Below are 27,505 nucleotides of genomic sequence, written 5' to 3'. Positions count from 1 at the left end.
CTTGCTCAGCCTCTCTGCTTGGATCAGTCTTAGCAATGCAGACAGGCACTCTGGCTTCCCGATAGCCTTCTTGGAAGAGAATCTATTTGCAAAGGGGTGTTTAGCACAAACACTGAAGTATCGTTATTATTCTCCATAGTATATCCTCCTTCATAAGTTTTCTGTGGACAAAGAAAACTAAACCAAAAAGACTTTGGCCCCTCAAAACAGGGCCCTATGCCTACGTGAAAGGGTGTATCTACCATCCACAGAATCACAACAGCACATCCAGGGGACAGGAAAAGAATAAAGCTAGTACTCCTGGGTGACAGTTATGTTAGGAAAAAAACGTTTGAAAGTTAAAATAAAGACATTTGGTATAGAGGAATCACCATCACAGAAGAGATACCAACTGCAATTTCAATCCTATTGTAAAATAACTGGGTTAATTAACACAGAGAGGCACCATTCATTTGTCTCACGGTATCAGTTCCCACTTTACTGTCACATTAAAAAGCTGTTAGCCTGGGTCAATTAAGAACAAAGGAGAAGACAACACTTCAACAGTTGTGTGTGTCACTGCTATTATTCAAAGGAACCTGAAGTCTAGTTATAGACACTACAACACTAATTTTGGAAAACGCTTACCTAAAATGGATTTCAGAGGAGGAAAATTAAGGTCTACCAGGATTACTATGCCATTCCTGAACAGCTGCTTGCCTGGTTTATGAAAGATCACCTGATACAGCTCTACTTTTCATTTTGGGTACGTTGTTATATCTCCTTCCTCCTACGTACCTAGCAAGACAAAAGGTTCAAATTAAACAAAGCAAATGGGAAAAGTAAGAAATCTAGACCACAGCTGTAACTTCTTCCCCTTTACAAGACTAAGGTATGGAATACAGCACGCACCCCTCACCCTAAGTGAAACATTTCCAGAAATAAGTTGGTGCTGAAACATGCATCAACTTGCATTGTTAAGCCCAGAGGCGCAAATCCTTGTTATTTCACTTTTGACATCCCTATATTACCTTGCCCTTGCTCCTCCCACTCTTGCTTATGTTGCTATAGCTTTTTAACCTCGTTTCTCTTTTCTGATTTAATCTGTTAATTCTGCTCGTTGACGTGACTGAGAGAAGGGCAACCATCGGCATATGTCAGCGTATGTGCCTGTATCACCCATGAATGGTGGTCAAATGTCAACTTACCTCAATCACGGAGTCTCAAAGTGCAATTTAGCACAAAGCTGAGGTGTTGTTTAGAGAAATCTGGCTAGAAATGTGTTAAAAGAAGAAGTCTTCAGTACAACTGTACTCAGAGGGAATGGGACACTACACTGCCTGCGATGTGATTGTCTTCACTCACACGTGAACGCAAAGCAGCAATTCCAAAATTGTGCTGGACAGAAACATTTACAAAGCTGCAGGAGGCAACTAGCACTGCATACAGAGTTGAAGTTTATGTTATTTAACACTTCATCAAAGGAGACAAGTTTTATTTTGGACAGTAGACTTTATTAGAAATTTTCTCCTCATTCATCAGTAAATTCACATTAAAATATGCTGAAGGCAGCTCAGTCTAAACATTTGACATCCTGCCATAACAACAACTTCCAGTTTAAAAACTAGATAACTGATCGGGCAGATAACTTGAAACATGTAAGAAATGCAAATAAGAAAGCAGCATCTTAAAAACAGGATGAGCCTGAAAAATTAATACATTTCAGGTGGAGATGGGGAAAAAACAACAAAATCAGTAACCCCGAGATGGGTAACAGTTAAATGAGAACTCCACAGACTCTAAACAGATAAATAAACATTATAGCCACACATACATTAAAAAGAGAACCAAGTATTTAGAGTTCATACCACATAAAAATTATAAATTTATTCAAATAAAAAAGTGACAAGCTTTCTAAAATACAAATATCCTAAATTCTTGGGCTAGTGAGCACTTTGTTATAAACTGCAAAACTTTGGAGGGACTAGATTTGGTTTTGAAAACAATAGACTGCACTTCACTTACCATGTCCAAAAGTTGATCTTTCAGACACATATACCAGTTTTTCCTCTCATGTTTTTAAATCGCAAACTGTTCTAGACAATCTGCCTAGATTTTTTTTTTGAATGTCAGAACTTTTAGATATTATAGGCCTGATTATATTGAGTGCAGAGCACTCAAAGCTCTTCACAGCTCTGGGGATTTAAGGTCAGATTTAAGCATTTTCCAAAAGTTACTATTGAGATTTTTCCTTTGCTAACTTATTATATCTATTGGGGTGGGGTTTAGGAGAGACAAAGAAAAAAAAAATATATTATTGAAGAATGCTCTGTTCTGCATGACAGGAGACCTTGCAGGTCAGATTTTCTCTTGGCATTTCTCAGAGACATCAATGAAAAAACAATACATGACAGCTGAAGATAATGGCTTTCATGACTGTAAACATAACAGGCAACAGATAATACATGAATCTTGATCAAATCAATGTTTTCACATTCTTTAGTAGTCCCCCGCAGTGATCTGCTTTCACTGATTCAGAAAAAATATATATATTAAAAATTAAATAACACTTGAGTGTCCATCACGAAGATTTATATTTTGCTGTAAACAATTTTCTGCCATTTGCATTGATGTAGTCCAATGTGAGGCCAGAGGGTTCTAGACATCTTACTGATATTGTAAATAATTTTTCAGAGACAGAGGCAAAGGTAGAATTTCTATGTCATGCAGGCGGTCTCTGCCAAGAGCAAAACGAATTGATCTTCGGCACAAGTCCATTAAAGGCAGGGGTTCCGCTGCAGGAAAAAAAAAAAAAAAAGAATTAATTTTTCAGCATCTTCAATTACACTCAGTGTTTTATTATTTACATAGATTCTGTGTTGTATTAAGCTGTCAAAAAGATAATAGCACTGGGAAAACCTGACAACCATGAGGCAACTAAGATGCTCAGTAGAAGCAAAGACAGAGTTCTGTGCTTGGATTTCACCCATTTCACCCATCATGAAGTTTCAGACGGAGCTTCCTTATCTGTAAGGCTTAAAATAATAACTCAGAACCACACTTCAGACTTCTAAGGTTGCAGCTTAACAAGTTATTACATTTCCAGATTTCTAACAAGACAAAGAGCTTCTACACTGTAACACCACATTCTTCATGTTGTGTTAACATGAACTAAGCTGGCAATTCCTGACCCTCGCATACCAGTTCCTTCTGTACGTTAGGAACTGGAAATGGTACTCAAGGGTAACCAAACTTCTCAGCAAACACTACGTTTCCTGCGACACTCGCTTAGCCTTTCTTTCTAGGAAGCTCATTGGAAGCAAAAACATAAACAAAACACCCTCGAAAACCTAGAGGAAATGCAACCTTTACCCCATGAATAAATGAGGAGGATTCAGCTGACTGGAAGCCACTGCGTGTATGTTCTCAGACAGAAACAAACACTCCCAAAACACAAAAACCAACATCTGTAGCTGCTCTTAGTTTAATAGAAATGAGTTAAGTATCTGTCAGAAATGCCTGGTAGATAGCACTTAAGCTTGGAGGCCCAAACAGTGACCACAGCACCTCAAACCACCTAACCCCGATCTCCTATCCTGATCTGCACATCTCATGGAACTGCAGGAACATCGCAGCATTTCTATTTGATTGTAACGTGAATGACCTGTGATTGTGGGGATCCACTGCAATGGAAATAATTTTGCAGCAGGAACGGGAATAAAGCTGTAAAGCCTCTAACCAGTTATGCCCCTCTTCCAGAACAACTTTAACCAGATGCGTCTGGTTGCACATGTTGCTATAAAAGGGTAAGAGCTTAAAAGAAAAGACTACAGGAAAATTTTATCTTTACAGGATAAAAACAGTAGTAGCCTTTAAAACCTTTTTTTTTAAAAAAAAAAGTATTAATATACTTCCAAATGGGAGGAAAAAAAAAATCTACCATGTGCCTATATTACAGCAAGAGCCTTTTATAAACTTTTTTTTTTTTTAAACAAGCCCTCAAAATTGTTCAGCTCCCATGGGTTTTGTCAGGAGTTCTTGTATGTGCCACATATGTAGATCTACACATCTACATGTTACTCTACCAATCCTTCAGCTGATATAATTTTAAAATCTACTTGTAAGAAAATCATTACAAAGCACAAAATACCAGATTTAAGGATTGGTTTTATATACTAAAATTGACACACCACTAACTTCATGGATTTTCTGTCACTTATCCCAGCACCACATTTGATTTGTAGAGTCCACAGTTCATTATGCTGTTTCCCAAAATTGACCAGGGAAAAAGCTTACAAAGCATTCTGTGGTATGCTGAAAGACTAAAAAGCATATTTATCTTTAAAACCACTCCTTAAAATCCACTTCTAGTTCATGCAGAATTCAGTTATTAGAAGTTTTAAAAAAGAGTCCACATGTTCCAGTAATAAAGTAGAAACTTCTACACATTGGTGATCCGAGTTTTAATTTTTACACACCAGAATGATGAATGTTAATTCTTAAGGGATGAAGCTGTAAAATTCATTAACCGGGATTAATAAGTAGGAACAAAAATAGCTCATAATTTCCAGGACACGGAGTACAACACATATCACAGGTCTTACACCATAAACAACAATCTTCCAAGTATCTTCCCTGAATCCCTGAGGTCTCATAAAGAACATATAAAATAAAGACTAACTGTTTTAAGCCATTAACTGATCACATGGTCTCCTTTTCTCCTAGACAAAGGAAAATGCAAAACATAGCCATCTGTGCAGCCAGACACAGAGTTAATTCTAAACTTTAGAACACAATTTAAGGAAAGGTTAAAATATTTTTCACGTTTGAAATGCTAAGTGAACGTCTCTTTTCTCACTTCTGCAGGGAATGTTCAAATGCTAAAGAAAATGTCCCGAAGTGTTTGCAACAGCTGCTAAATTGCAAATACTGAATGTGGTTTTGCAGCCTGAAAATTTAACTATATTCTCTTTATTCTCCTTTCTATCCAACAGCACTTCAAACTGAAAAAAGAAAAAACAACACATACCCACACACACACAAAAACTATAACAGGCTTGTCCTACAATATTAAATAGACGTTATATTTTCTGGGGTGCTGGCTGTAACAACTCAAGAAAAAACTGTAACGATCGCATTGTAAATAAAAACTTCTTGCAGCTGTGAATAGTCCTAAATGATCAAAAAATAAATTCAGGAAAAGAAATCTTAGGTTTCAAAATAGTTTATATAATTGTAAAGCTTTTTAAAGACTGAAAATTTTCAGGCAGCCTATCTCAACAGAAGATTATTAAATGTTTGCTATGTGCCTCAGTACAAGCACTCTCCCATCTCACATTTTTATTACGTATTTTACAAATGAGGATCATTTGGAAGAAAGCTTGGGTTTGAAGACGCACAAGTTAGGTTCTGAGAACTGGGCAAATTCCAGGTGGTGCCATTTGTATTAATTTGTATTAATATGGTGAGAGGGCAGGAGAAGTTGTGTGTAAGGACTGTGCAAAGGTGTCTTTGACCCCGTGCCCCGCGGCAGCAGGGAGCCCCTTTCAGCTCTGGCGTCCGGCTGCGTCCCTCAGCAATATCCTGCCGGGCGCTGGGAGGGCATGCTCACAGCTGGGGACCCTTCTCCAGCACCCTGGGCTAGAAGGGTGCCACCAAGTCCCCCGCCTCGGAAACCGGCAGGGCAAAGGCACGCCGGCGTGCAGCTGCCCCGCAGGCCAGCTGTGACCACGCGGTAATTTCAGAGAGGCTTTAACATTCAGTGCTGGTGCCCAGCCCAGGCTCTGCCGTGGCCCACACCATGGTGCTGGTGATTCACCGGCTTTGACATGTCCTCTGCTGGAGCTGGGCGAGGGGGGACAGGGCCAACGACAGCACACAATGCTGGCCAGGAGCTGGATGGCTGCAAGGTTGCTCATCATCTGCTCTAACAGCAGAACTGCCTCTTTCACTCACATGCAAACACCAGAATCGCTTTGTGTTTTCACAGAAATTCAGTCAGGAACAAAACCATCGCGAGAAACTCAATCCCTTCGGAAAGGAAAAATTCAACCATCTTGAGCATGCCCTGCTGTGCACCCCCACCTAAAGCACACACAAAGACCTCGTGCATCCCAAACACTCAACAGTGCAAATGAGAAGAGGATATTGTAACACACAAGAGATCGCAATCTGGATATTCTGAAGCCACATGTCCATCTGTAAATTTGGCTACTGAAAAGACATTTTTCTTCTACAACACTAATTTTTTACCTTGAATATTTTTTATTTTTTTTTTTAATACAGGGCTATTAACTGGTTGATGTCCATAGCAAGAGCAGAAAACGGTAACTCAGAATATCACAGTATTTACTACACCTAGCATGCATTATATTTTATCCTTTTTCTAAAGAAATGTTGTATTTTTAGAATAGCCCACAACAGAAGGGAATTGGAGGAACTCAATCCCCCGAAAAGCACACACCCAGCCATTTCACTGAAGTTATGTGGACTCCAGTAACGCTCTATCCATTAGAAAAAAGGAGGAATGAATCACTAAGCTGAAATACAAAATTGCAAAAAAAACAAGTTTCACAAGAATGGCTCTTTGTACTGAATTCCCAACCAGGCTAAGAAATTCGGAGTGAGATATTCCAGCGCAACGCAGCGAGCTTTGCACAGGAAACCCAACGTTTCCTTTTGGGCTCCAGCAGAACTGAGAGAAGAGCGAGCAGCCGCAGCTCAGCTGGTGACGTCCGGGACGGGGCCTCCTCCCAGGCTCCCGTCACGTTTCTGAATGGGTTTTCAGGAATCTTCTCTTTTACAGTTTATTATGAAACCTCTTTACCCAGAGGTACCTTCTCATGGCTGTGACATCACAGAAAACTGGTTTTTAACAGGAAAACAGAACGGTGAGAAAATAACACTGCTCAGTTTGTGTGGCAGAGGTGAGCTCCCATACCTCCCAATTTTGTACCAGCTTACAAAGAAGGCCCGTTTAAAATAAATAAATGAATAAATAAATAAATAAATGGACATTTGCTCAGGCAAGGCCACGATCCCCCCGAGCCCTCCACTGTGAGGAGCCGCGTGCGAGGTGCGCAGCTGCTCCTAGACGTACCCGTCCCGCTGGCCGCACTCATGGTTTAAGGACAAAGGGAAAGCCACGTCTGTAGCTATGAACAAGAAGCACTCATGAGCATTTTGCCAATAAATACGCAGCCCTGATAGCAATTCGCACATCATTACCGGCTGAAAGTTCATTGAGTTTTGGCAACTTCTAGCTACTTAACAATCTGGCACTCCAACAAGAATGCCTCGTCTTTGTAAACAGGCTTTTATAGTCGAGATACTAAAGTCATTTAGCATCCAATAACGTTAAATGCTATTAACTGTGACATTACATAATGCTTGTACAAGAGAAGAGCTTTTAGCACAGGACAGTTATTTGCCAAATGACAATAATCATTTTTGAAACAAATTTTTAAAGCTAAAACAACCCATAATGTTCCTGGCTTTCATTGATCTGTGAAGAACACTTTTATCTTATTTTATAAAATAAAAATAGTCTTAAGAAAAGCAAAATTAAAGCTGGTTGAAAAATGAAGTAAGGTTTGGTGAGAATCGTTGCCACAAAAAATTAGAAAGAATTACAAATAATTTATTTAAGGTTTATTTTGGTGTCTACCAATGACACAAATTACTTATATTTTGATATTTTTGGTCTTAAAATATTAATAAAAAGCACTTACACTCAGCAATTCACGTTAGTTTCCAACTCTGATAGGCAGCTTTAAAAGGCAAAGAAAAAAGAAAAAGCGCAGCATCACAAGACAAATGCAATCACACATCACGAAATGAGCAGATGGCATCTCCCTAGACCTAACTTTGCAGTGTGAACAGTAGTGCCACGAGTGAACAGTTCTCAGTAATGAGGCAACCGCTGCATCATCTTTCTTGTTCCCAAATACATGTCACTTTGCAAGAGGAATTGGGTGCAGACACACTGCCTCAAGGACACAGAAAGAAAATAGCCTCTGCAAAAGCCTGATGCGTAGAAGAATCTAGGAAACTGAGGAAATACATGATGCCTCCGTTCATATCTCAATTTAGGCATAGTGTTTTCTATAAATGCTACGTACTTGGCGGACACTGCTGGACTCCCACTCCTGCCCTCTCCTCTCCACCAGGAATTCAGCACCACTCCGGTCCCAGCCCTGAAGTTCTTTTCCGCGCTCACTTCTCATCGCACACTTTGCACACTTCACTGCTGTCTGATGCCTGCCCATTCTGATGGACAACCCCCCGCCCCATCAGGGCACCGGCGTTCCCACCATACTTTAGACCAAAGCACCCCTTTTTAATCTTTTTCTTGAATTTTCCCTCTTCCTCCAGATATGAAAACACCTGCCAAGGGGTAATGTGACCTAAGTATTTCCATTAGGGGGAATTAGAGTATATGAGAATTTATAACTACTCTTTAATTATCACGTACAATAAACATACAAATATATATAAGCCAGCAGTTTGCCTTCCAACCTTCCTGCCAGAGCTTAATTATTGTTTTAATTTTACACAGTACAGGCCAAATTCTTTCTCCCACATAATACGATACATAAATACACCCCCTTTGACATATTTATGACTTCCCTGATGCAACTGATGGAAAATTTGACTTATGTTCCTTAAATGGCACATTCTAGAGAAAGGAAATTGCAAATAATATTTTAAAGAACACAGGCTATGACCGGTCATAAAAAATACTAATAAATCTCCTCACAGCAATGAAAATTCAGTCAAAGCATAACAGGATTGAAAAAATCACTTATCTGTTTTTCCCACAGATGCCTATAAACTCTGCAGCCTAACCCAGCAAGTCGTACACATGGAATGCCTCGGAACATCGCATTTTAGTTACGGCTCAGGTGGGCCAGGAGAACAACCCCTCCCAGGAGTTCTGCTGGTGGAAAGGGAACACCAAAGAGCGTTGTCATCTTTCCCATGTTCCCACAAGGGCCTGCCCAAGAGCAGGGGGTCCAGCAGACGGCTGGGGACAGAGCGAATGCACGCCCTCCTGCAGCCCCACCGCCGTCACCTCACCCCCCGCAGCGCTTTCACATACAGCTGCAAGCTATCGCGCTCCTTCTTCAACAGCATAACGGGCAGCAGATGGTGAGATTTTGTTTTCAGTCAAGGCTGATAAGCAGCATCTCCAGCAGTTGTCTTCTAGGACAAATAAAGCCTTATGTAGCACCACATCAGCACCTTGCTTTTAGCAGACTGGGCAAAAAGAAGTAAATATACAAAAATAACATCAACAACCCCTGTATCTGAGCTAACCTCCAAAAATCTGGTACTTGAAATTAAGTATATTGAAGGGGGAAAGGAAGGTAAAGAAGTCTGAAGAGAGAAATGACTCAGCGTTACGCTTCTGCCCCCCTTGTCTTATGTTGGGTGGGGGAATTGGTTTACAGATACCTTTTGCATCAAAGCGTAAAATACAGTTGTGCACTGCTTAAAGCTTCAATCAGGCATCAGTTAGCAGAATTAAGCTGAAAGAGCAGCAATGAACAAGCAGATATTCTGCAGTATCATTTGTTTTCAGTTAATCATCTCCAGCTGTGCTTTCTTGAGAAGAAAAGAGTTGAAAAGCAGAACAGAATGAAAATGAACCAAACAAAATTCCCCCAAACTAGTGGCTGCTTTTCGAGGTTTGATAAAGAATGTGTCATTTGAGCACAAGTGTGAACCTCCTTGCAATTTCTTTTTCACATTTCGCTATCTGTAATCTGCTTTGAGGAAGATGAGACTATGGGTCCTGCCTCAGAAAGCACCACAGCACATGCCTAAATCCAAGCTTAAAAATTATTCATAATGATTTCAATTTAGTAGTCTTAAACATATGCCTGAAGCACATGGTTTACAGGAGTGCTTTCCCTAGAAAAGTAATTTGCCTGTCGGCAGTTGTAGGAGGGCTGTATGCTGAGAGTCACATCTACGCTCTGCAGCATCCCTCTTTTAGGAAGCTCAGTGTACTCTACAAGTACTAACTTAGTGTTGGTCCCTGCAAGTAGAAAGCAGAATCTGTCAACACTTAATTTTACTAATGAAAGGACAGTGATAAACAGTGGGTTAATGTCTTGTCCAGAGATTCCACAGGAAATTTGCAGCAGGACTTTAAATTGCTGCTCCTGAGGCGAGCCCTGCGGAGCTGAGGGCCCAGGAGCGTACCTGTCCATCACCCCAGGGAACTCCGTAATCAGAGCTGGTGCTCTTTTGTCCTCCCTTTCCCTCCCCCTAAAACAAAGAAAAACAAATGCCTTGGCCCAGGGACTGATCTCCTTCCCAGCCTGAACTGGGAGCAGTGGGAGTTAAAGACAGGACTGCAAACTGAGATGAAGCGATTTGCTGCGGGACTTCACCCAAAAGGCTTGCTACCCACTTCGTAGATGTAAAAATGACTGCTCCAACACAACAATGCTGACAGGTCTATGACAAATCAAAATACACCAACACAAACACCTTGCAGATGTAAGGAGAGAGGTACGAGACAGTCTGTGGATTACTAGCACTAGTTGTCAGGGCAGGTCACAGTAGCTCCAACATAACTGGGCTGCTGCCATCTCTCTCACAACCCGATGAGACACCCCTGACGACTGGCAGCACTGGTTTGTGTGAGTGCACTGGTTATCATAAACTCTTCCGGAGCAGACATGTCCGTGGAGCTGCTGGATCTTCATCTGAATTTTTAGTATTATTACACTGCTTCAAAAACAAGTGTTCAGCCATGCCTCAAGGGCCTTTTTAGCTCATCATCATGACTTCAGTGTCTGTCTGAACAGCAGTTAAGCACAGTTCTTTGCCTCCAGGTGGGCCTATGATTCACCTTAAAAAGCTCTAGATGAAGCACATTTACAGCATGGGGCAATACCAAGTCTGGCCCTGGGCCCAAACCTGGACCAAATCTACAAACAGATGCACTGTGACAACAAAGTGGAAACTCTCCTGAAAACCTTCATTTTCTGAATTAGGGAAGCTAATTTAAATGCACATGTGCATTATAATAATTCCATTTACAGTAATAAAAATCACTGCTCTGATTTGTATTTGAAAACATTTTAACACACTATTCATCCAACTTACAGATTATTAGCACTGCACTGTTATTCAGAAGCTGCAAAATAGATCCAGATAATAATGAATTTTACCAGCAAATGAATGGAGCAAAACCCTGTAATAAGCGGTTTTTGTTACAGCTCGATAGATTTGCATGCTCTGAGAAAAAGAGACAGAGAGAGAACACCATGGCCACTTCTCTTCTGAAAGAGGAAGCGCATCTATGATTTCATTCCCTGTGGGTATCAGGAAAACATAAATAGTAAGGATGGAAAAGATTTTGCTTTCTGATCTTGATTTGTTTGTTCTTCTCCTGCCCTCAAATACTTCCATAAAACAACTCTTCAATTGGCTCTCGAACACAATATGAAGGTAAATTGAGACAGTTAACTCCAGTGATCTAAATATTTTCTAGTAGAAAAGACACCTAACATAAATACACGCTGTTTTAAAACCAACAACAAAAAGAAGTACTTGATACTAGAGATGAGCCTAAGCTACAAGCTGGGCTCCTCAGCTCCTCCCGGTTCAAGCTTACACGAGTTTAGCATGTTGGGAATGAGGATTTGGCTTGGATTAATCTCTAATGCACACTTTATAGCTTTTACTCTCAAGAAGCACATTTATCACCATTAAATTCAGCTTGTGTATGCCAGGCCATAAAGATGGAACTTAAAACATATCGAGGTGCGAGAAGATTAAAGCTTGGATGAGAATTTCACCGAGTAGATGCACTGGAGTTCAAAGACAATGTTGTTCAGGGGGTTATGGACAGATTTATAGGCAAAGTAATAACTGAGAAAGTTGAAGGAAAGTTCAGGTTTCAAGGATGAACCACTACAGACAACTCCTGCAACAGGAATTCACACAGTGCAAATAATACACAATGTGATGACTGAAATAGTCTGAAAATTTCTTGCATTTTTATCTCTTCATGAAAAGTTATTCATAAATGAGCATATAACATACCCCTGCACAAGTACCCACCTACAGCAACTTTTATGGTTGTGAACAAGTTTTAATGCTCTTGGAAAAAAATTGTCAGTTTTTGGGCAAATCTTTGCCTATCCCTCAATTCACTGGCACATTCCTGCCCTAACAGTATTACAGCGGAAGACAAGATTTCTTGATGAGAAACCTGATCACACTGATTAGAATATTCTAATATTCAACACTGTTAAGTTTTCATAGTTTTTCTTAAGTAGATTCTGTACTTTGGGTTAAGCCAATCACAGAATCACAGAATCATCTAGGTTAGAAGAGACCTCCAAGATCATCTAGTCCAACCTCTGCCCTAACACTAACAAGTCCCCCACTAAACCATATCACTAAGCTCTACATCCAAACGTCTTTTAAAGACCTCCAGGGATGGTGACTCAACCACTTCCCTGGGCAGCCCATTCCAATGGCCATCCAGTTGCCCTTCTTCCCCATCTCCCACTGGCCTACTCCATCTACCTGTAGTATTTTATACGACCTACTCGTTGTGTGGGACACCCTGTCATCTTTTCCTGCACTGTGCCCTGCATGCTGGAACCTCATGAGAATTTCTAAATGCTACCACAATAAAACAATGCGTGTTCATTCAAGATTTCCATTGCTTACAGCTCAACTGTTCTCAGCAGGAACCTATCACTATAGTTTTTTTGTATGGGTTTTTAGTATTATACTGAAAAATAAAGTTATTTACTCTAGCTAGCAATTAAATGCAATTCAAGATATCTTATGTATCACACTGCCACTTTCTTCATAGTTTTGCCATAATTAACTGGGTGACAGAATTGACGACTATCCTGCTTAAATTTACACAAACTGTGCTGAGCTGTTTAGAGACAATGAAATTTGACTACACTCCTTGTACCGTTGTTACATGACATCTTCTCAACTGCTTCAATTTCAACTACCCGGAGGCTCCAACGTATGCAGATTTCCTCAAACCAAGTGAAAAACTGGCAGCAGTGTATCGTTTAAATTTTAATGCAATTGTATACACGCTAATGATCTCTAGGGGAGATCCGCAAACAACAGACCTGATTTGTCACTTTGTTACTCTAGTTTTGATATTAATAGAATTATGTTGAAATAAATCTGGAGTAATGAAGTTGCTAATTAGGCTCAATATATCAGTTTGATCCTGTTATTTCAATACTATTTATATTTCCATTTCTTGAAATGGATTTTTTTCCTTAAATACGATAATCTTCTTCAGCACAAAATGGGTACTAGAGACAATCTGAATGATTTTCATACCGAATTTAGGATTTGTCATTGTTCCTTGCATGCAAACACAGCTGATGCTCTCTGAAGACAGTTCTAAAGCATTCATTCTGAAGACAAACACACTCTCACAGACCATGTAGAGCACACAAGGCTGCCTTCACTCACCATTGCTCAGCTCTTCTCCTCACAAGGTCCTGTTACCATGTTCCAACCCTGGGAAAGCTCTGCCTGAAATTTCACACGGCTGTGCCACTGCCTACAACGCCAGTATTAAAAACGGTCACTTTGTGAGGAATAAGAGTGTGAAGAGCCGATTTCCATATTATGCATTCCTACAACTGCTCTAGGTTTTGTTACCACACCCTGAGCCTTTGAAGAACCAGCACAAAATTTGCTGAGGGTAAAGGATGGGTGAGCAGCACACCAGCCATGACCCCTTCCCTGTCGTCCTCCAGGTCACCAGGTCCAGCTCACGCAGTTTCTTTGGACCTCTCAAACTACACATAAGGACTCTTCCCCTGGTAGTGCTGGCTTGCTGTTCAAGAGAATTAAGACACAAACAGAAGGACAGCAAAACGTGAACACTGACTTCTGTTTGGGTCATCTCCTCCACACACATCTCCCAGCTTCACATTTGGTCCTGTCCTTCTGTCCCCGTGCTTTGTTATCCACCCATTGTTTTATGATCACCATCTGCACAGGGCATAATTGATGTCAAACAAGATGAGGAGAAAAACAAGTACTGCTGACCTACCGAGCAGTGTGGCTGCGCTCTGGAAGCAACTATAAACCAGCACAAAGGGTCTGCCTTTATTGCTTCTTACTGATTCATCACCAAATACGCTTCATCCGCAAACGGCCTTTTCCAGCTCCCTCCACCCCTCGCTGCCATCTGGCTGATGCAGTTGCACAGGTGAGCATCATTTGGCCTGCAGAGAAGCTATAATGAACAGAGATTTATCTAGATTTTCAGATCCCAAAGTCAGTTTGTATGGCTGGCAATTAAGAAAAGTGTTGCATCTGGGAACAACAAAGCAAAGTGAGCAATTCACACACCTCTTTATGTACTTGCACACCTCTCATTTCTGTGGGAAGGAGCATGCCATCATCCCTCTAACAAATACAAAAATAGAAGGAAAGAAATAGCGTATCTACTAGAATTCTTAAAATAATTTCTATTCTGGTGTTTTCACAGCTTCCAAAAGAGATTTAAGAAGTAGTTTGAGGCACTCAGCTTACCACTCTGTGTGTGTGTGCATATATACAATATATATACGTATGACATACATACATGCACATTTCCAAGAACATAAGCAGAGATGAACACCAGAGAAACATCTGAAAAACCCTCTCCTTCCTACATATATTGTTTATTTATTTTTATGTGCTGGAATCAAGCTACTTATGGTAAGGAAAGTGCTTTGATTAACAGCACAGAAAAAAAAATTCTAGCATTCTATAGAGTAATTTCTCAATACAAAAATATCAACTAATTTCAACATGGTTTTAGCTACAAGAGCATACATTTTCTTATCTGGGAATTAGCAAATGTGAAGGTTAAGGTTTTCAAGAATAAGTCTGTTTGTGTAAGCCAATGCTTGGATACCTGAGTGCAGGATTTCATTCACCACAGTGTCAAGCAAGGAGCAGAGCTTAGTGAAGACAAAAAAGCTATTTCCATCCCAAACAAAGGGATGGCCTTTTATTGTTATTGTTTTCTGGTCATCTTTTTCTTTGATATTTATTTACAGTTTGGTATAGAAATATTTCAAAATCACAACTTGATCTAAAATTTCAAACTTACAACTAATTGGGAAGAGTGGGGGCGTGTGTTTGATTAGTGGAATATCACTTTGCTGCTTAATTCCCATTATGTTTTATTACGCTTAATTCCCATTATGTTCTGGACATAGGTCCCTTTACTACCAGCCTCAAATTCTGAACACTAATTTTCATCTTTTTCTTCACGTGATTTAAAAAAACAAAAAAAAAAAGTGAGAAAAATATCAATCTCATTTACACCTGTTGCATGTTTAAACATATATACATATATAATAATAAATTCCACCATGACTGTTTTTTCAACCAAATTTCCTGACCTAAGAAACCATTTAACTCTGTCTTATTTTTTCCTCTTATCAGCTGTCTCCTTCCCTTTCTTCTGTGCTCCTGTTCTCATAGCAAACTGTCATTTAGGAAACTTGGGTTTAACAGTAAAATACCTTTATGCCTATAGGTACATCAGGCATAGTGGTATATTTTGCTTTTTTTTTTGTTCTAAAATCTGTACGATGATGGTGCAACAGATGAAATGCTAAGTTATCAAAACAAATTCTTTAACTCAGTACTTAATCCAGAGTACAAAACCCCAAAATATTAAAAACACATTCAGAATTACACACAGCCCAAAAGAATGCTTTCCACTAAATTCCTGCTGCTTTGTGTCGACTCAGCCTTTTTCACTCCATCAGCATTGTCAGCAAAGCCAGAGGGAATTTTGCCAGGGTAAATACTGCTAAATGGGGTCCCCTATCCACAGATATTTGGCCTTCTCCCCTGTTGCCAAGTCCTTTCTGCTGTCAGTCTGCCCGTAAGATGAAATGGATATACTTTTTTCCCCCCTAAGTACTCACAGTTTTGAGATAAACACTGACCCCTTGGGCATAAGAATATGCCCTTGCCATTGTGATGTCACAGATATTTCTAAACTAATTAAGTTAATCGCGTAAACTGAGTAAAAAGTTACACACAGCTTTCCAAAATCATTCTCTTCAGGAGTAGGAACAGCCACCCAGACCAGACTTTCCGGGAAGTGTTCAATTCAACCTGTTCTCTAAACCCACCGCGCTAGTGAGTAACTATACTTTGGTCATGCTTCTACTCCCTTCTCTGGGAGGAGAGATCAAGACCTTGTGCTTGTTTTTAGTCCTTTTCAACCACAGTCAAAACCCCCAAGCCCAAAGAAACCTAGAGTCAAGACAACTTAGGAGCATAGGGTAACCTGACCCACTTATAACCATCTCCCAAAGTGCTGATACTTGTCGTTTTGCATCTCCTTCTTGTCCTTTCAATATTTATCAGAAAAAGTTCTTCAAAGATCGTAATTCATTAGCATGGGAAGATGTTTCCCTTTAGAGTCGAAACAATACCAAAGCAGAGATGTACAGATCTGGGCCACTGCCGCCGTGAGCAGCAGACTGACTTTATCCTTCCAAAGCAGCTTCCAGCTCGAGCAGCAACAAGGAGAGAGGGGTAGCAAGCACCTGGCGTCCTTCCCAGGAATTCAGGACAGCCCCCACACATGCTGCTTGGTACAACCATGCCCCTAGCCATGGAGCGTGTACCTGGGACCCGTCCCCATCCCCTGCACCTCCTAGTTTCCTTTGCGGAAGCTCCCGGGGCTGCAGGCCGGGGGAAGGCAGGCTGTGCTCCCCCTCGTCCTGCTGGGAAAATGGGGAGATCTGGACTGGGGAGGCTAAGCACAATGTTACTAGCTGACAGGAGACAAAAGCTGCCTGGGAGCAGTAAGCACTACACCAAGACCCGAGAAAAAAGTCAGTGAGCAAAGGAGGAAGAAAAGTAAAGGTTTCTTTCATTTCTCTGTGCTATGCTTTAGCACATCATTGTCAACACAAACTATATACATCTTCTCTGGAATTAATGACTGAAATTCATCTGTTGATGTCATGCCTATAATACTGTGATTTTTTCTTTTTTTTTTTTTTTTAATATATAATATATGCTTGAATTTTATTTACAGATGCAGAATTCTGGGGTTTGTCCATTTGGGATCCTGGTACGGATTGAAATATGCATGTCACAGTCTCTAAGGTAACTTCCCGCTTAATCAAAACAGGCAATGTTTTCGTATGGTTTGCCTTATTGATGTGCCTTCCAAAGACAAAAGCAGGACTATACATTATTCATCACTGCCTTTTACTTGTTTGGTAACATCAATTAAGACTGGGCTTCCAGGACACTCCTCCCTTTAAAACATCAAAGCCAAGTGACAACTGTTTAAAGCATTTGGACCACTCTCTCTGCCATGCAGCCTTGAACAAGAAGCTGTACACTTGAGCAAAAGCAAACTTCATAGAAAGAAACTTGCATCATTGCTTGAAGACCTTCATAAAAGAGCACAATGTGAAGACAATAAAAAGGCTTCATCTACTTGTTTCTTAGATGCATCACATCTTTAAAAAGCTAGTTGTGCATAATATTTCTTATTTCATCAAATTCATGCTTGGGATGATCCATATGGATTTAGCAATTACTATTGACAGAAAAGGTCACACAATTTTGCCTGTTCCAAAACTTGTCTGTTCCACTTCTGTGCTCAGCAGTCACAGCAGGACTGAATCCTTGCTTTCAAATATGTAGAGCTCAATTCATTTTATGTGCATTTTTCCTCAGGGATTTTGTCCAGTTCCAATGAAAGATTCAGCTTGGTCCATTCAAAGATGGATGTCTCACAAAAATTGCCTTGCATTGAAGGTATTTAGAATTTCTGAAGGAAATCTCTCTTACATGAAATAGCTTCCTTTTGGGAAGTGCTTTATGGAGATACCCTGGTTACAGAATTTTATTAGTTAGAAAACCACTTTCGAGAAGTCCTGAAATGAGAACATGTTCCCAAATAATAATGTATGGGCTAAAAAAAAAATATACAGGAAATTCAAAAGGTTCAGCTGTCTGTTAGTCATGAAACAACAAACATAGAACAGACCAAAGTTGTCTTCACATACAGTTGCCATTTTCTGGTGACTATAACATCTTCTTTAAAAACTTGCTCTGAAAATTTGGTTCTGCACGTACCATTTCTAAAAGGTATTTGACTAACACTTTATCTTACTTTAAAGTTCTTTGCTCTGTAATAGCAAGATGCTTCCAATTGTTCACACTGAAGATACAGCTCTGTGTGGGTGCTTTCCTCTTTTCAGGTTTCGGTGTACCCCCGGCCAGCAGTGACGCAGCTCTTCCCCAAGCTACCCGAGTTAAACCCCACCGCTGCCCACAGAAGTTCCGACCAAGCCTGGGGCTCAAGGTTCCTCCTAAAACAAATGCACAGGAGGGGGAAGGAAAGGGGCAGTAAGGGATTTAACAAGCCATCAGAGAAAAGGACTTGAGAATGAGCCTGCACACATTTCTGTCCTCAGTCAGTTCCCAGTGCTCAGTGGCCTGTGGGTGCAGACAGCTCCCAACAGACTTCTGCCTTTCAGCGCTGTTCTTCCAAGTAGCTGCTGGCTGCCTCATTCCTGAAACCCCACTTCAAGTCCAAGTTCTCACTTTCTGCATTTGTTTTCCATTGCCTCTCCTAGAAAAAGCTGAGTGTCAAATATTGTCACACAGAAAGTCCCAAAAGAAAAATGCCAAATTTATTTGGGGTTCAAAGTCAGCCATATCTGCCATGCTTTTGATTTTCCTATTTTTCTATGCATGCATCTTGTGCAAAATGGCACATAAGGCACACAATAGTTACAACAAGGGCTACAAATACACTGCTACTCTACAGCTAAATCCATTGCCATACATATCAAGCATCTGTAATAAATTTACAGGCCATCACTGAAAATGTTACCATTGATGTCCAATCTAATTACATTTGTACACAAGAAGTAATCTAGAGCCCACAAAGAAGGGAAGTTGAAGGAATGACACAGAATACAAAGAAGTAAGCAAACCCTTAAATCTGCGATGCCTCTGACTCTTTTTGGGATCCCCAAAAGCCGCCCCTTGCTTTGTGCAGGTCGCCCTGCAGGCATAGTGCAGTGTGTGGTCTTAATCCTGTGGAGTCTCAGCGTAGCTCTATGTGCCACAGCATTAAACAAGTTTTTGGAAACTCTCCTCAAAAGAAAGTAACACCCATTATGCTGGAAATTTGGTATTTTTGGAAAGTGTAACAACTATGATGCCACTTCAGCATCTACCATTTGCTAAAATTTAAAATATCACTTCAGAAACCTGATATTCATCTGATAAGAACAAAACAGCACTTTGTTCATGCAATGCCAGAATACTTTAAGGTTTACGTAGGCCTTTAATCTTTGCTTTCAGAAAGAAGAAGGTAGGTTTATGGTTGCACCTACGTGACTCCATTCTCTCCAGTGGAAAAAGACAATTTATTATGGCTCAGCTACGAGCTTTCTGCAGCGCGGATGAGGGAGCAGCGGTCGGGCTGCGGTGCCAGCCGCCTTTGTTCAACAGCTGTGGCTCTGCTCCCAAGATCACCAGCCGAGTCCAGCAGGCTAAGAGTGCATGCTACGTTTTTCACAGGGATGTGGTCTATGATGTAAATGTGGTTGGTCTCTAAACTTGCCTTCAGAAAGCACTCTCAGGAACTCGGATCAGCCATTTCCTCCTTGAAATCTCTCATTCCCAAAAGGAAAGGGGAAAAAAACAAACCAAACCAAACCAAACCAAACAAACAAAAAAACAAAACACCAAAGCTTCCCTAGCAGTAAGCTTCTGCCAAGAAATTTTAAGTGTTCCCATCCAAACCCTCCTCCCCTTTCTTAAGCTTTCCATTTCTTGCTGCATTATAAATCACTCTGGGGAAATACCATAGACTCTGAACATTTAAGATATATTCCTAAGTGGTGAACCATCAAGTATTACTAGCCTTTTAAAAATAAAATGGTGTGGGTTATCTGCAGAAGCAAATTACATGTTGCTTTTTCTATATTAATTATTTGTTAGAGGGATTGAAGGCCATAGTAACAGGAAGTTAAATTAGCTCTTATTTTGGAAAACTGCTTTATCTGAAACAGAATAAATATCACAAGGACTGAACCAAGCTTTGTGGGATACATCAAAATGCTATACAAGGATTATTTCACTTGGCTGCAAAATGGCTTGTCAAATAACATCAAAATTATAATTTTTTATATTTGAATATAAGAAGAGCTGACCTGCGGCCACACAACAGGCAGTACCTTTAAAAATGCTGGAGCCCCAGTACAAGACAGCAAGTATGCTCATTGTCCTTCAAGAGCTTCTCCTATGCACGCATCCTCCAATTTTGGTTTGTGAATATTTCCGCATAAACAACTCTTAATCAAACCTTTTGTTCCAGGAAGGTCACTGTAGGTTAAGAATAATGCATTAAAATGCTTTTTAAGTATTTATAGAAAGACGTTATAGAAAAGAAGGAATAGTTTAAGCACGATGGCAAGGCTGTATCGCTAACGGAAGTTTCTGCAGAGGTTGAGCTCAGGACACAGGCCCAGGAGCCAAGTTCATAACCATTACAGCAGAGACACAAACAGAGCGGCTCCGGCCAACAGCGAGCGCCTTCACCCAGCAGCCATTGATGGACTGGTTTCAGTACCACCAAGGGGTGACTTACACATCCAAGGGGCATTTCAGTCTCCTCTAAGTGGTGACAGAAATTAGGGAAATAGCATGAAAGGCACGGGGCAGAGCCATGCTCACTCTGATCCAGAGACTGCTTTGTTTACACTTCAGCAAACTTTTAGATACTTATCTTTGGGAATTACATGGATAGTGAAAGAGCACTGAGAAGTTATTGCTTACATCTGTAAAGAGAACAAAATAAAGCGTCATCAACTTAAAACTACACATCTAACTAATAAATTCAACACTGGAGTTGAAAGTCAACAAACTAGCGTAAACACTTAGCAGGATTGGTTAGCCAGTGCCTACAAAATGCTAAAAAATTAAAAAAACAAAAACAAAAACATTTTTTCAACACTATTAAAAGAACCACAGTGCTTTTTGGGAATCTGGAGGCTTTGTGAATACTGAAGCACAGCAGATGTGAAAACATGGCAATCACAAAGGTCACGTTGCTGCCTCTGACGCGTTTCCTACACGATGTTGATCAAATCGCTCAGGTCAGCGTAACCATGCAAGCACTACGCACGCACTGAGCCAGGCCTTGTCCGTCACGCTGCAGGGCAACAAGCAGCCACTTCTGAACTGCATACTTGTTTTGCACTTAGATTTGACATGTGCCTCAGCGGACTCTGTTCAGGAATTTAGAGGAGCTCTACATCAGCTGCGCTCTGTCTTTGCCATGTCTCTTTGTAAGAGAATCTTGGAGGGCCCAGGAATTGAAATGATTTTATTTTACCTATCTAGATGCAGGCTTCACTGCTAAAGCAGCAGAGATCCATCTCACATGGCTGATACCACTGCAGTGTTCGTCCTGCTACTGCCCACACTGAGAACAAAGGGAAAGTGCTGGACATGACACAACAGAATCTGGTAGACCCCGGCCAAATATTGTGATACGGGTTTGATTAACTGGGAAATCCCTGTGTGGATGAAAGGCCATATTTATGTATTACCATAATAAACTCAACTGATATGAAGTATGTCCAGAGTTGTGTCCTAAATACAGCACCCTCACAGAGCTCTGGGAGGACCTTGGCTGATCTGCCCATCACATGCTCCTGAGGCCACTCGAGTCCAGACAGAGTCGTCATTTCCCTCTGGCAATGGCAACCTGTTTGGTATAGGCAAGTCACCGCCACTTGCAAAGGAAGCAAGGCTGCTCCACCTCTCAGGGGCTCTGCAGGGCTCCTGTGGTGCCAAATTGCAACAGTGAAGGACGGAGAAATGACAACAAGAAAGCTGTACTGGTCTTTATACCCTCCAAGCCCCTCATGCACACACTTTGTTTTTGCTTTAATACAATTTTTGCTTCACAAAGCCACATTTAAAAAGAAAAAAAGATCTTGTACTTTCAATTTTAGGGGGATTTTTGCAGAAAATGCATACTGTGGTACAGCAATATAGTCTAACAGATACTGACAGCAGAATATATAGCTCAGAGCAGACCTCTGCTAGGAACATTTGAAAATGCATCATCATTATCTGCCTTCCTCACTGGAAAAAAAAAATCATTTCCTTTCCAAAGCACATACGTTAAAGTCCAATATCTGAAGAATTTTAGGTTTTCCTATTGCTATTACTGAGAAAGGGAAGCAAAAAGCAAGTCATTAAAAGGAGGTGACCTTTCTGCCACACTGGCTTCCATTCCAGCAGCTTTCACACAGTGAGAAAATCTCTGAAGGTATTAACAGAGTGGGCATTTGCAGAGTCTTCAACATGAAACAAAGTTTGTGCAGTTAAAAAACAGCACCAGGGAAAGAAGTTCTGAAAAGGAGCCAGCTGTGCCCCTCAGGAGGAAAGGGGAGGGAAGCACTTTATGCATTAAGACCACATGCTTGTTTATTTCTTTTACAGACAAAAATGAGTGATGGAGACCCAAATGCTTCTTTATTTCTCAAGAATACACAGGAATATGCTAGGATATCTAAGCTGGACAAATGAACTGTAACATCTGATTGCCTCTGGAAGAGCTGCAGAGTTTAGGTTGTTCATCCTGTGAGGCTGCTCGTATGGATGACATACGACACACACTGCTGCCCAACAAGTGCGATGACCGCAGTGACCGTGCTGCCGAACGGCCTTGCTCTGTACCAACGGAGTGCAGGCACCATTTGGCAACTCGCCCTGCCTACCCCGCTGCAGAGCAGCTCCAAACCACCGCAGCTAGGCTCACTGCAAGCCTCTCTAGTCTAAAATACAGCTTCACCTTCATTATATTCAATCCCTTCTCATGAATACCCTATTCGCATTTTGCCTTTTAAAGAGACAGTGGAACCCTGTCCTGAATTATTTACCAACAATGCTCCACTGCTCTGTCAGCATCCCTGTCTTTGAATCACAACCAGAAGAAAAAAAAAAAAAAGATGAAAAAAGTAAGGGGACTTGGGAACATTTTTCTGAAGTAGATTAGATTAAAATACGAAGGCTCACCTCAGTGTCTGCAGTTGCTGCAAATAAGCCCAGAGATGAGGTTACTCACTTGCCAACACCAAGAGCTAGCCTGAGTATTGCTGGCAAAATTTGTAGTGTTAAGTTAGTAGCAAAACTGCCTGTCATATTAATTATTCATGATGAATACTCTCTGCTCAGTTTAGTTTATCATGACAAGTTGGAAAGAATCACAGTGGCTCTTCTTGGCAAGAATGGTATCGGAGCTCCGGCTAGGATGCGCCCAGCCTAATTCCATGACTGAACTCCTCGTCTCAAGGAGTGAAGCTGGACGTCAGTCATTCCATTTAGTCATACTTACGAGCCTCAAAAAAAGCTCTTCCTTCAGCAGTTTTCAGCACATTTGAACAAAATGACTGTGAAATATACTCAGAACACAACAGATGGCTTATTCTGAAAATGGGCAGCAAAACGCATCAAGGGGATGGACCCAGCAAGTGTCTTTCAGCAGTGAATTAAGGGGCACGTGTCAAAGGCAAATGCTCAATCACTCCTTCAACTCCTTCCAGTTTGTAGCAAAAGTTAACAAAAAGCACACTTCAATTTCTCAGATTTGATGCAAATTAAATACCTAATCCAGTTTCCTATTACAGAATCATTCAATTATACTATATAGTAAATAAGCAGACTGCATTAGTGCAATTCTAATGTTTCTAACATTCTGATGCACTAATTCAACATTTAAGCCCAATTTAAGATTGACTGGATTTAGCTTGGAAGAATAGATTAGAAGAACTCACACTACAGGACTTGTTAGAATGAAAGCAGTAGTGGGGAGATGGGCCAGACGATAATCAAAGGCAGTAACAGTGTAAAGAGAAACTGCTTAGAAAGCCATACAACTTCAGAAATAAAAGTAGTTTAGGATGAGTATCAGAAATGAGCTATGGAATAACCTCCCAAATCAGAGTATAGAAGTTTAACTGATTGAGCCGTATTATTAACTGGTTGAGCTGCCTAAGCTTTATCTCATCTACAGAAAAGAGTTGCTCTGCATTTCTGCAGTATGCTGCTGTTGGCTTCTGCTCGAAGTCCATTTAAATAACTGGACACTTAAACCATTTTTGCCTGCTCTCTGGGACTGCAAACTGATGCTGCCATCCCACCAAGCAGCACCATCAGCAGTGCACACAAGACTGCAGCTGGCAGGATGAGAAAATGGCACTGCACTGCCCAGATGTAGGAAGGCCACTATTAGACTTTTTCTCTGTCTGGAAGTCTTTTATGCAGAAAAAAAACAAAGATGAAAAAGCCCTTGTCTTCTATAGGCACACAGCAACACACGTGTGCATGCTCAGAGTCAACTGTAGTGGCTGAAGGAACTGGTAATTACAGTGGTTCAGAAATGGCTTGATTTCAAGTTGATAATGTGCGTATAACTATTAGCTTCTTCTATTACCAGATGGGATGTATAATGTGAAAAATAAATGACAAAACACTTCCCAGGGTTGCTCAAATGACTGATTTGTAGCTGCAGGCATCTAGCAAGTTGTGAATGAACACTGATGTAAAAAAGCATCTCTAGCTGAGACCACAGTAATTAGTCTTTACGAAATTCATTGGAACATTGTCAGGGAGAAGAACAAGAAATGTAAGTAATTTATGCACAATAATTTTAAACAGTTGGTAGAACTATAAAAAATTTAAACCAGATATACAGCATATTGCATGCAGCACCTGTGGATTTCTAATCTTTTCTAACAATACCACTTTCCTTGAAAAAATGTTGATTAGCATAGGCACAACAAACAACACATAATTTTGTCAGCCTAAATTATTGCTTCTGCCACCACCAAATATCTATCTCTGATGTTCTTCCTGCAGTACAAAATAACGTAAAAGGCATCCCTGTCTGATTTCACCTATGACATTGCCTTACTAAAGTGGAATTTCCAAGGAATGACCACCTATGAACTATTAAATTAGTTGATGCCATAATTTATTGCAATTTACATGCTTTTAGCATAACAGTGATGAATATTATAAAGTGACTGAATTATGGCCAACGTGCAATATCATATTTAGAATCTAATACATTGGACGGTTTTGTTAATACAGCATCCCTAATGTCTACTCATCCCATCCAGTGCTCTTACTAAAAACCAGCGTGTGCTCCTGATGTTACGTGGTCTTTCTGCATGAGCAATGTCTATAAATACCTCTCGACTTGAGAGCAAACAGTGGAAGAGAGTGATTTGATCCTGGATGTAACAGAAACATGGCAGCAGAAGGGACGGCAGTAGCAATGCAAGTAGAACAATTTATTAGCATGAGAACTATTCAGACAGACTAGATGCAACAGAGAGAGTCTGACTACATGGCGTGGAATTCTTAGTTTTATTGCCTCAGTTTTTGTTGCAACAATATGGTCAAGCCAAAGTTACACTGTTCCACACCAGCAGAGAAGCCAGCCCTCCATCTCGTGCCTGCCAATAATAGTAATAATGATAAATGGATGCAATATAGTATATAATGAATAAAAACTAAGATCCAGCACTGAGCTGTTAGCATGTTATCATAGCAATATATCTCACCTATTCTCAACTATTTTAAGACTGTACGTAAATGTCACTAGATACTACAAAAGAATTTTAATGTTCCCGATTCTCCAGTCCAGCTACAGCTTGTCATGATGAATCAAAAATCATTTTGTTAGGGTTCAGTTATTCTTTATGGGGGTCAGCAAATCAAGTTAACTAGCTGAAAAATTGTTGAATATAGCACCTTGAGAAAAAGCACAAGGTGTCACGACCTGGTTCTACCTCCTGCTTTCTAGATAGGCTTAGGCTTACTCAGCTATCATCACACACTTGATATAGCCTGCCAACCAAAGTATTTTCTTTTAAAACAAACATTTGAATTACAGATTATAAAGAGCAGTCTGTTTAAGCAGGTGCACTGTCAATCGCTGCCATTCTCAAATTTTGCCTTACCTACTCAAAGTCAAGAGAATATCTTGCTAAAATTAACAGCGCATGCCAAAAATCTCTCCACAGCTGTGCAGGATAAAGTGGAGAAGAACAGATTTAAGCTTTAATTAAAACATTCAAAATGATATTCAATCAGGAAAAAACAGGACAGAAATGCAAGCCTCTGTTCCTTTGCCATCCAAGGAAGGGTACATCAGTGTTTCAACACCATCTTTGGACCCACTCAGGAATGATATCAAACATACGACTTGCAATTTTTTTTTTTCTTTAGCCTCAGAAGAGGCATGGAAAGACACGAAAAGAAAAAGCACTGTAAATGGCAACTCTCTTCCTGAGACAGGGAATACAGGGGGTGTGAGAGGCACACAATAGCTCTAAAGACAAAATTATCTGAATATTAGGAATATTAGTACACCAACAATGTCCATGGCACAAGAGAGACTTTTAGTAAGTCTAGGAAGACAAATCTGCAGAAGAATTTCAAAAGTGGATCTGCTTTACCTATATAATGTAATTGTCTCCTATATTCACCAGCATTTGTAGACTTGTGGTTAACTCTTTCCCTTCAAACAGGATGACAGATAAGTAATAATAAGAGGGAAAAAAAACCCTTGCAGGTCAGAAGAATTAACTGGTATCTTGCTGAAGCTAGCAAGGGCATGCAGTATTCATGCATGGAGGACAGAAGTACACTCATCAGCTTACAGTGCTACGGGGAACTCCCCATCTGAAACTCTCACCATTTGTAGCCATTAAAAAGGCTGCACTATTTTATCTGAAAGCAACTGACAGGTTAACTGCTGCATTTCTCACAGAGCCCCATGTAGGCAAAAGGGTGGCTTACAGTTCTTGCAGACACCGTGGGAGCTCCTGCTGCTGCTAACACACAGGACTGGGCTGTTCTCCCCTAAGCGCAGGGGAACACTGAGAAATACTTAAGCCAACTGATATTCCTGAATGGAAGAAAGAATTATGTTACTATCATATGGCTATAGATACTATACTGCATACTTTCATGGACCCTAATGAAGCCTTTACCGTTTAATGTTGGCTAATACACGATCTTTTAAATTAATGAAAATATAGAAAATAGCTACTTTGTATTAAAAGTAGACCCTTTCAATTGAACTATTTACGTCTACCAAGAAGTGCTAGGCCAAACTAATACTGCATGTTTGCAACCTTCTTTCTAAAAATACACCTTTATAGTGTATTTATTTCTACTAGCTATTATTTCTCTACAGCATAATCACGGAAACTGCATGACTGCACTACTTCTAGCCCACACGTGTTAAATAAGTGAGCTCATTTTGTAGAAACTTTCACACCCAGGTCTGAAATCTGTCTGTTATAATACAGTATTTACTTTTCACCTGGGTTGTAAACTATTAAAACCACAAAGCCAAATCTTGCAGACAAAACTCACATTCACTAAAATCCTAATTGAAAACTTCACAATTTTGAGCAATGCTATTCAT

The 27,505-nt window shown here is 40.4% G+C and overlaps 1 protein-coding gene across 16 annotated transcripts in view; it reads right to left on the bottom strand.

Moving 5' to 3' along the window:
- Positions 1–1,471: 1,471 nt before the first annotated feature.
- Positions 1,472–27,505, bottom strand: part of SPSB4 (splA/ryanodine receptor domain and SOCS box containing 4) — a 143,388-nt gene continuing 117,354 nt past the window's right edge. For 13 of the 16 annotated variants that reach the window (XM_083849269.1, XM_083849275.1, XM_083849264.1 and 10 more), the window contains one exon: positions 1,472–2,774. In XM_083849269.1, coding sequence (XP_083705395.1) covers positions 2,647–2,774 — 128 coding nt within the window. In that variant the 3' untranslated portion in view covers positions 1,472–2,646. Of the gene's footprint in view, positions 2,775–7,709; positions 7,749–27,505 lie in introns of those variants that run through there. The other 3 variants (XR_014588369.1, XR_014588370.1, XM_083849267.1) reach the window with 3 other exon arrangements.

Source organism: Anser anser (genome assembly GCF_964211835.1).
Source record: "Anser anser genome assembly, chromosome: 9".
Classification (NCBI taxonomy): domain Eukaryota; kingdom Metazoa; phylum Chordata; class Aves; order Anseriformes; family Anatidae; genus Anser; species Anser anser.
This window is presented reverse-complemented; position numbering and strand designations above follow the sequence as displayed.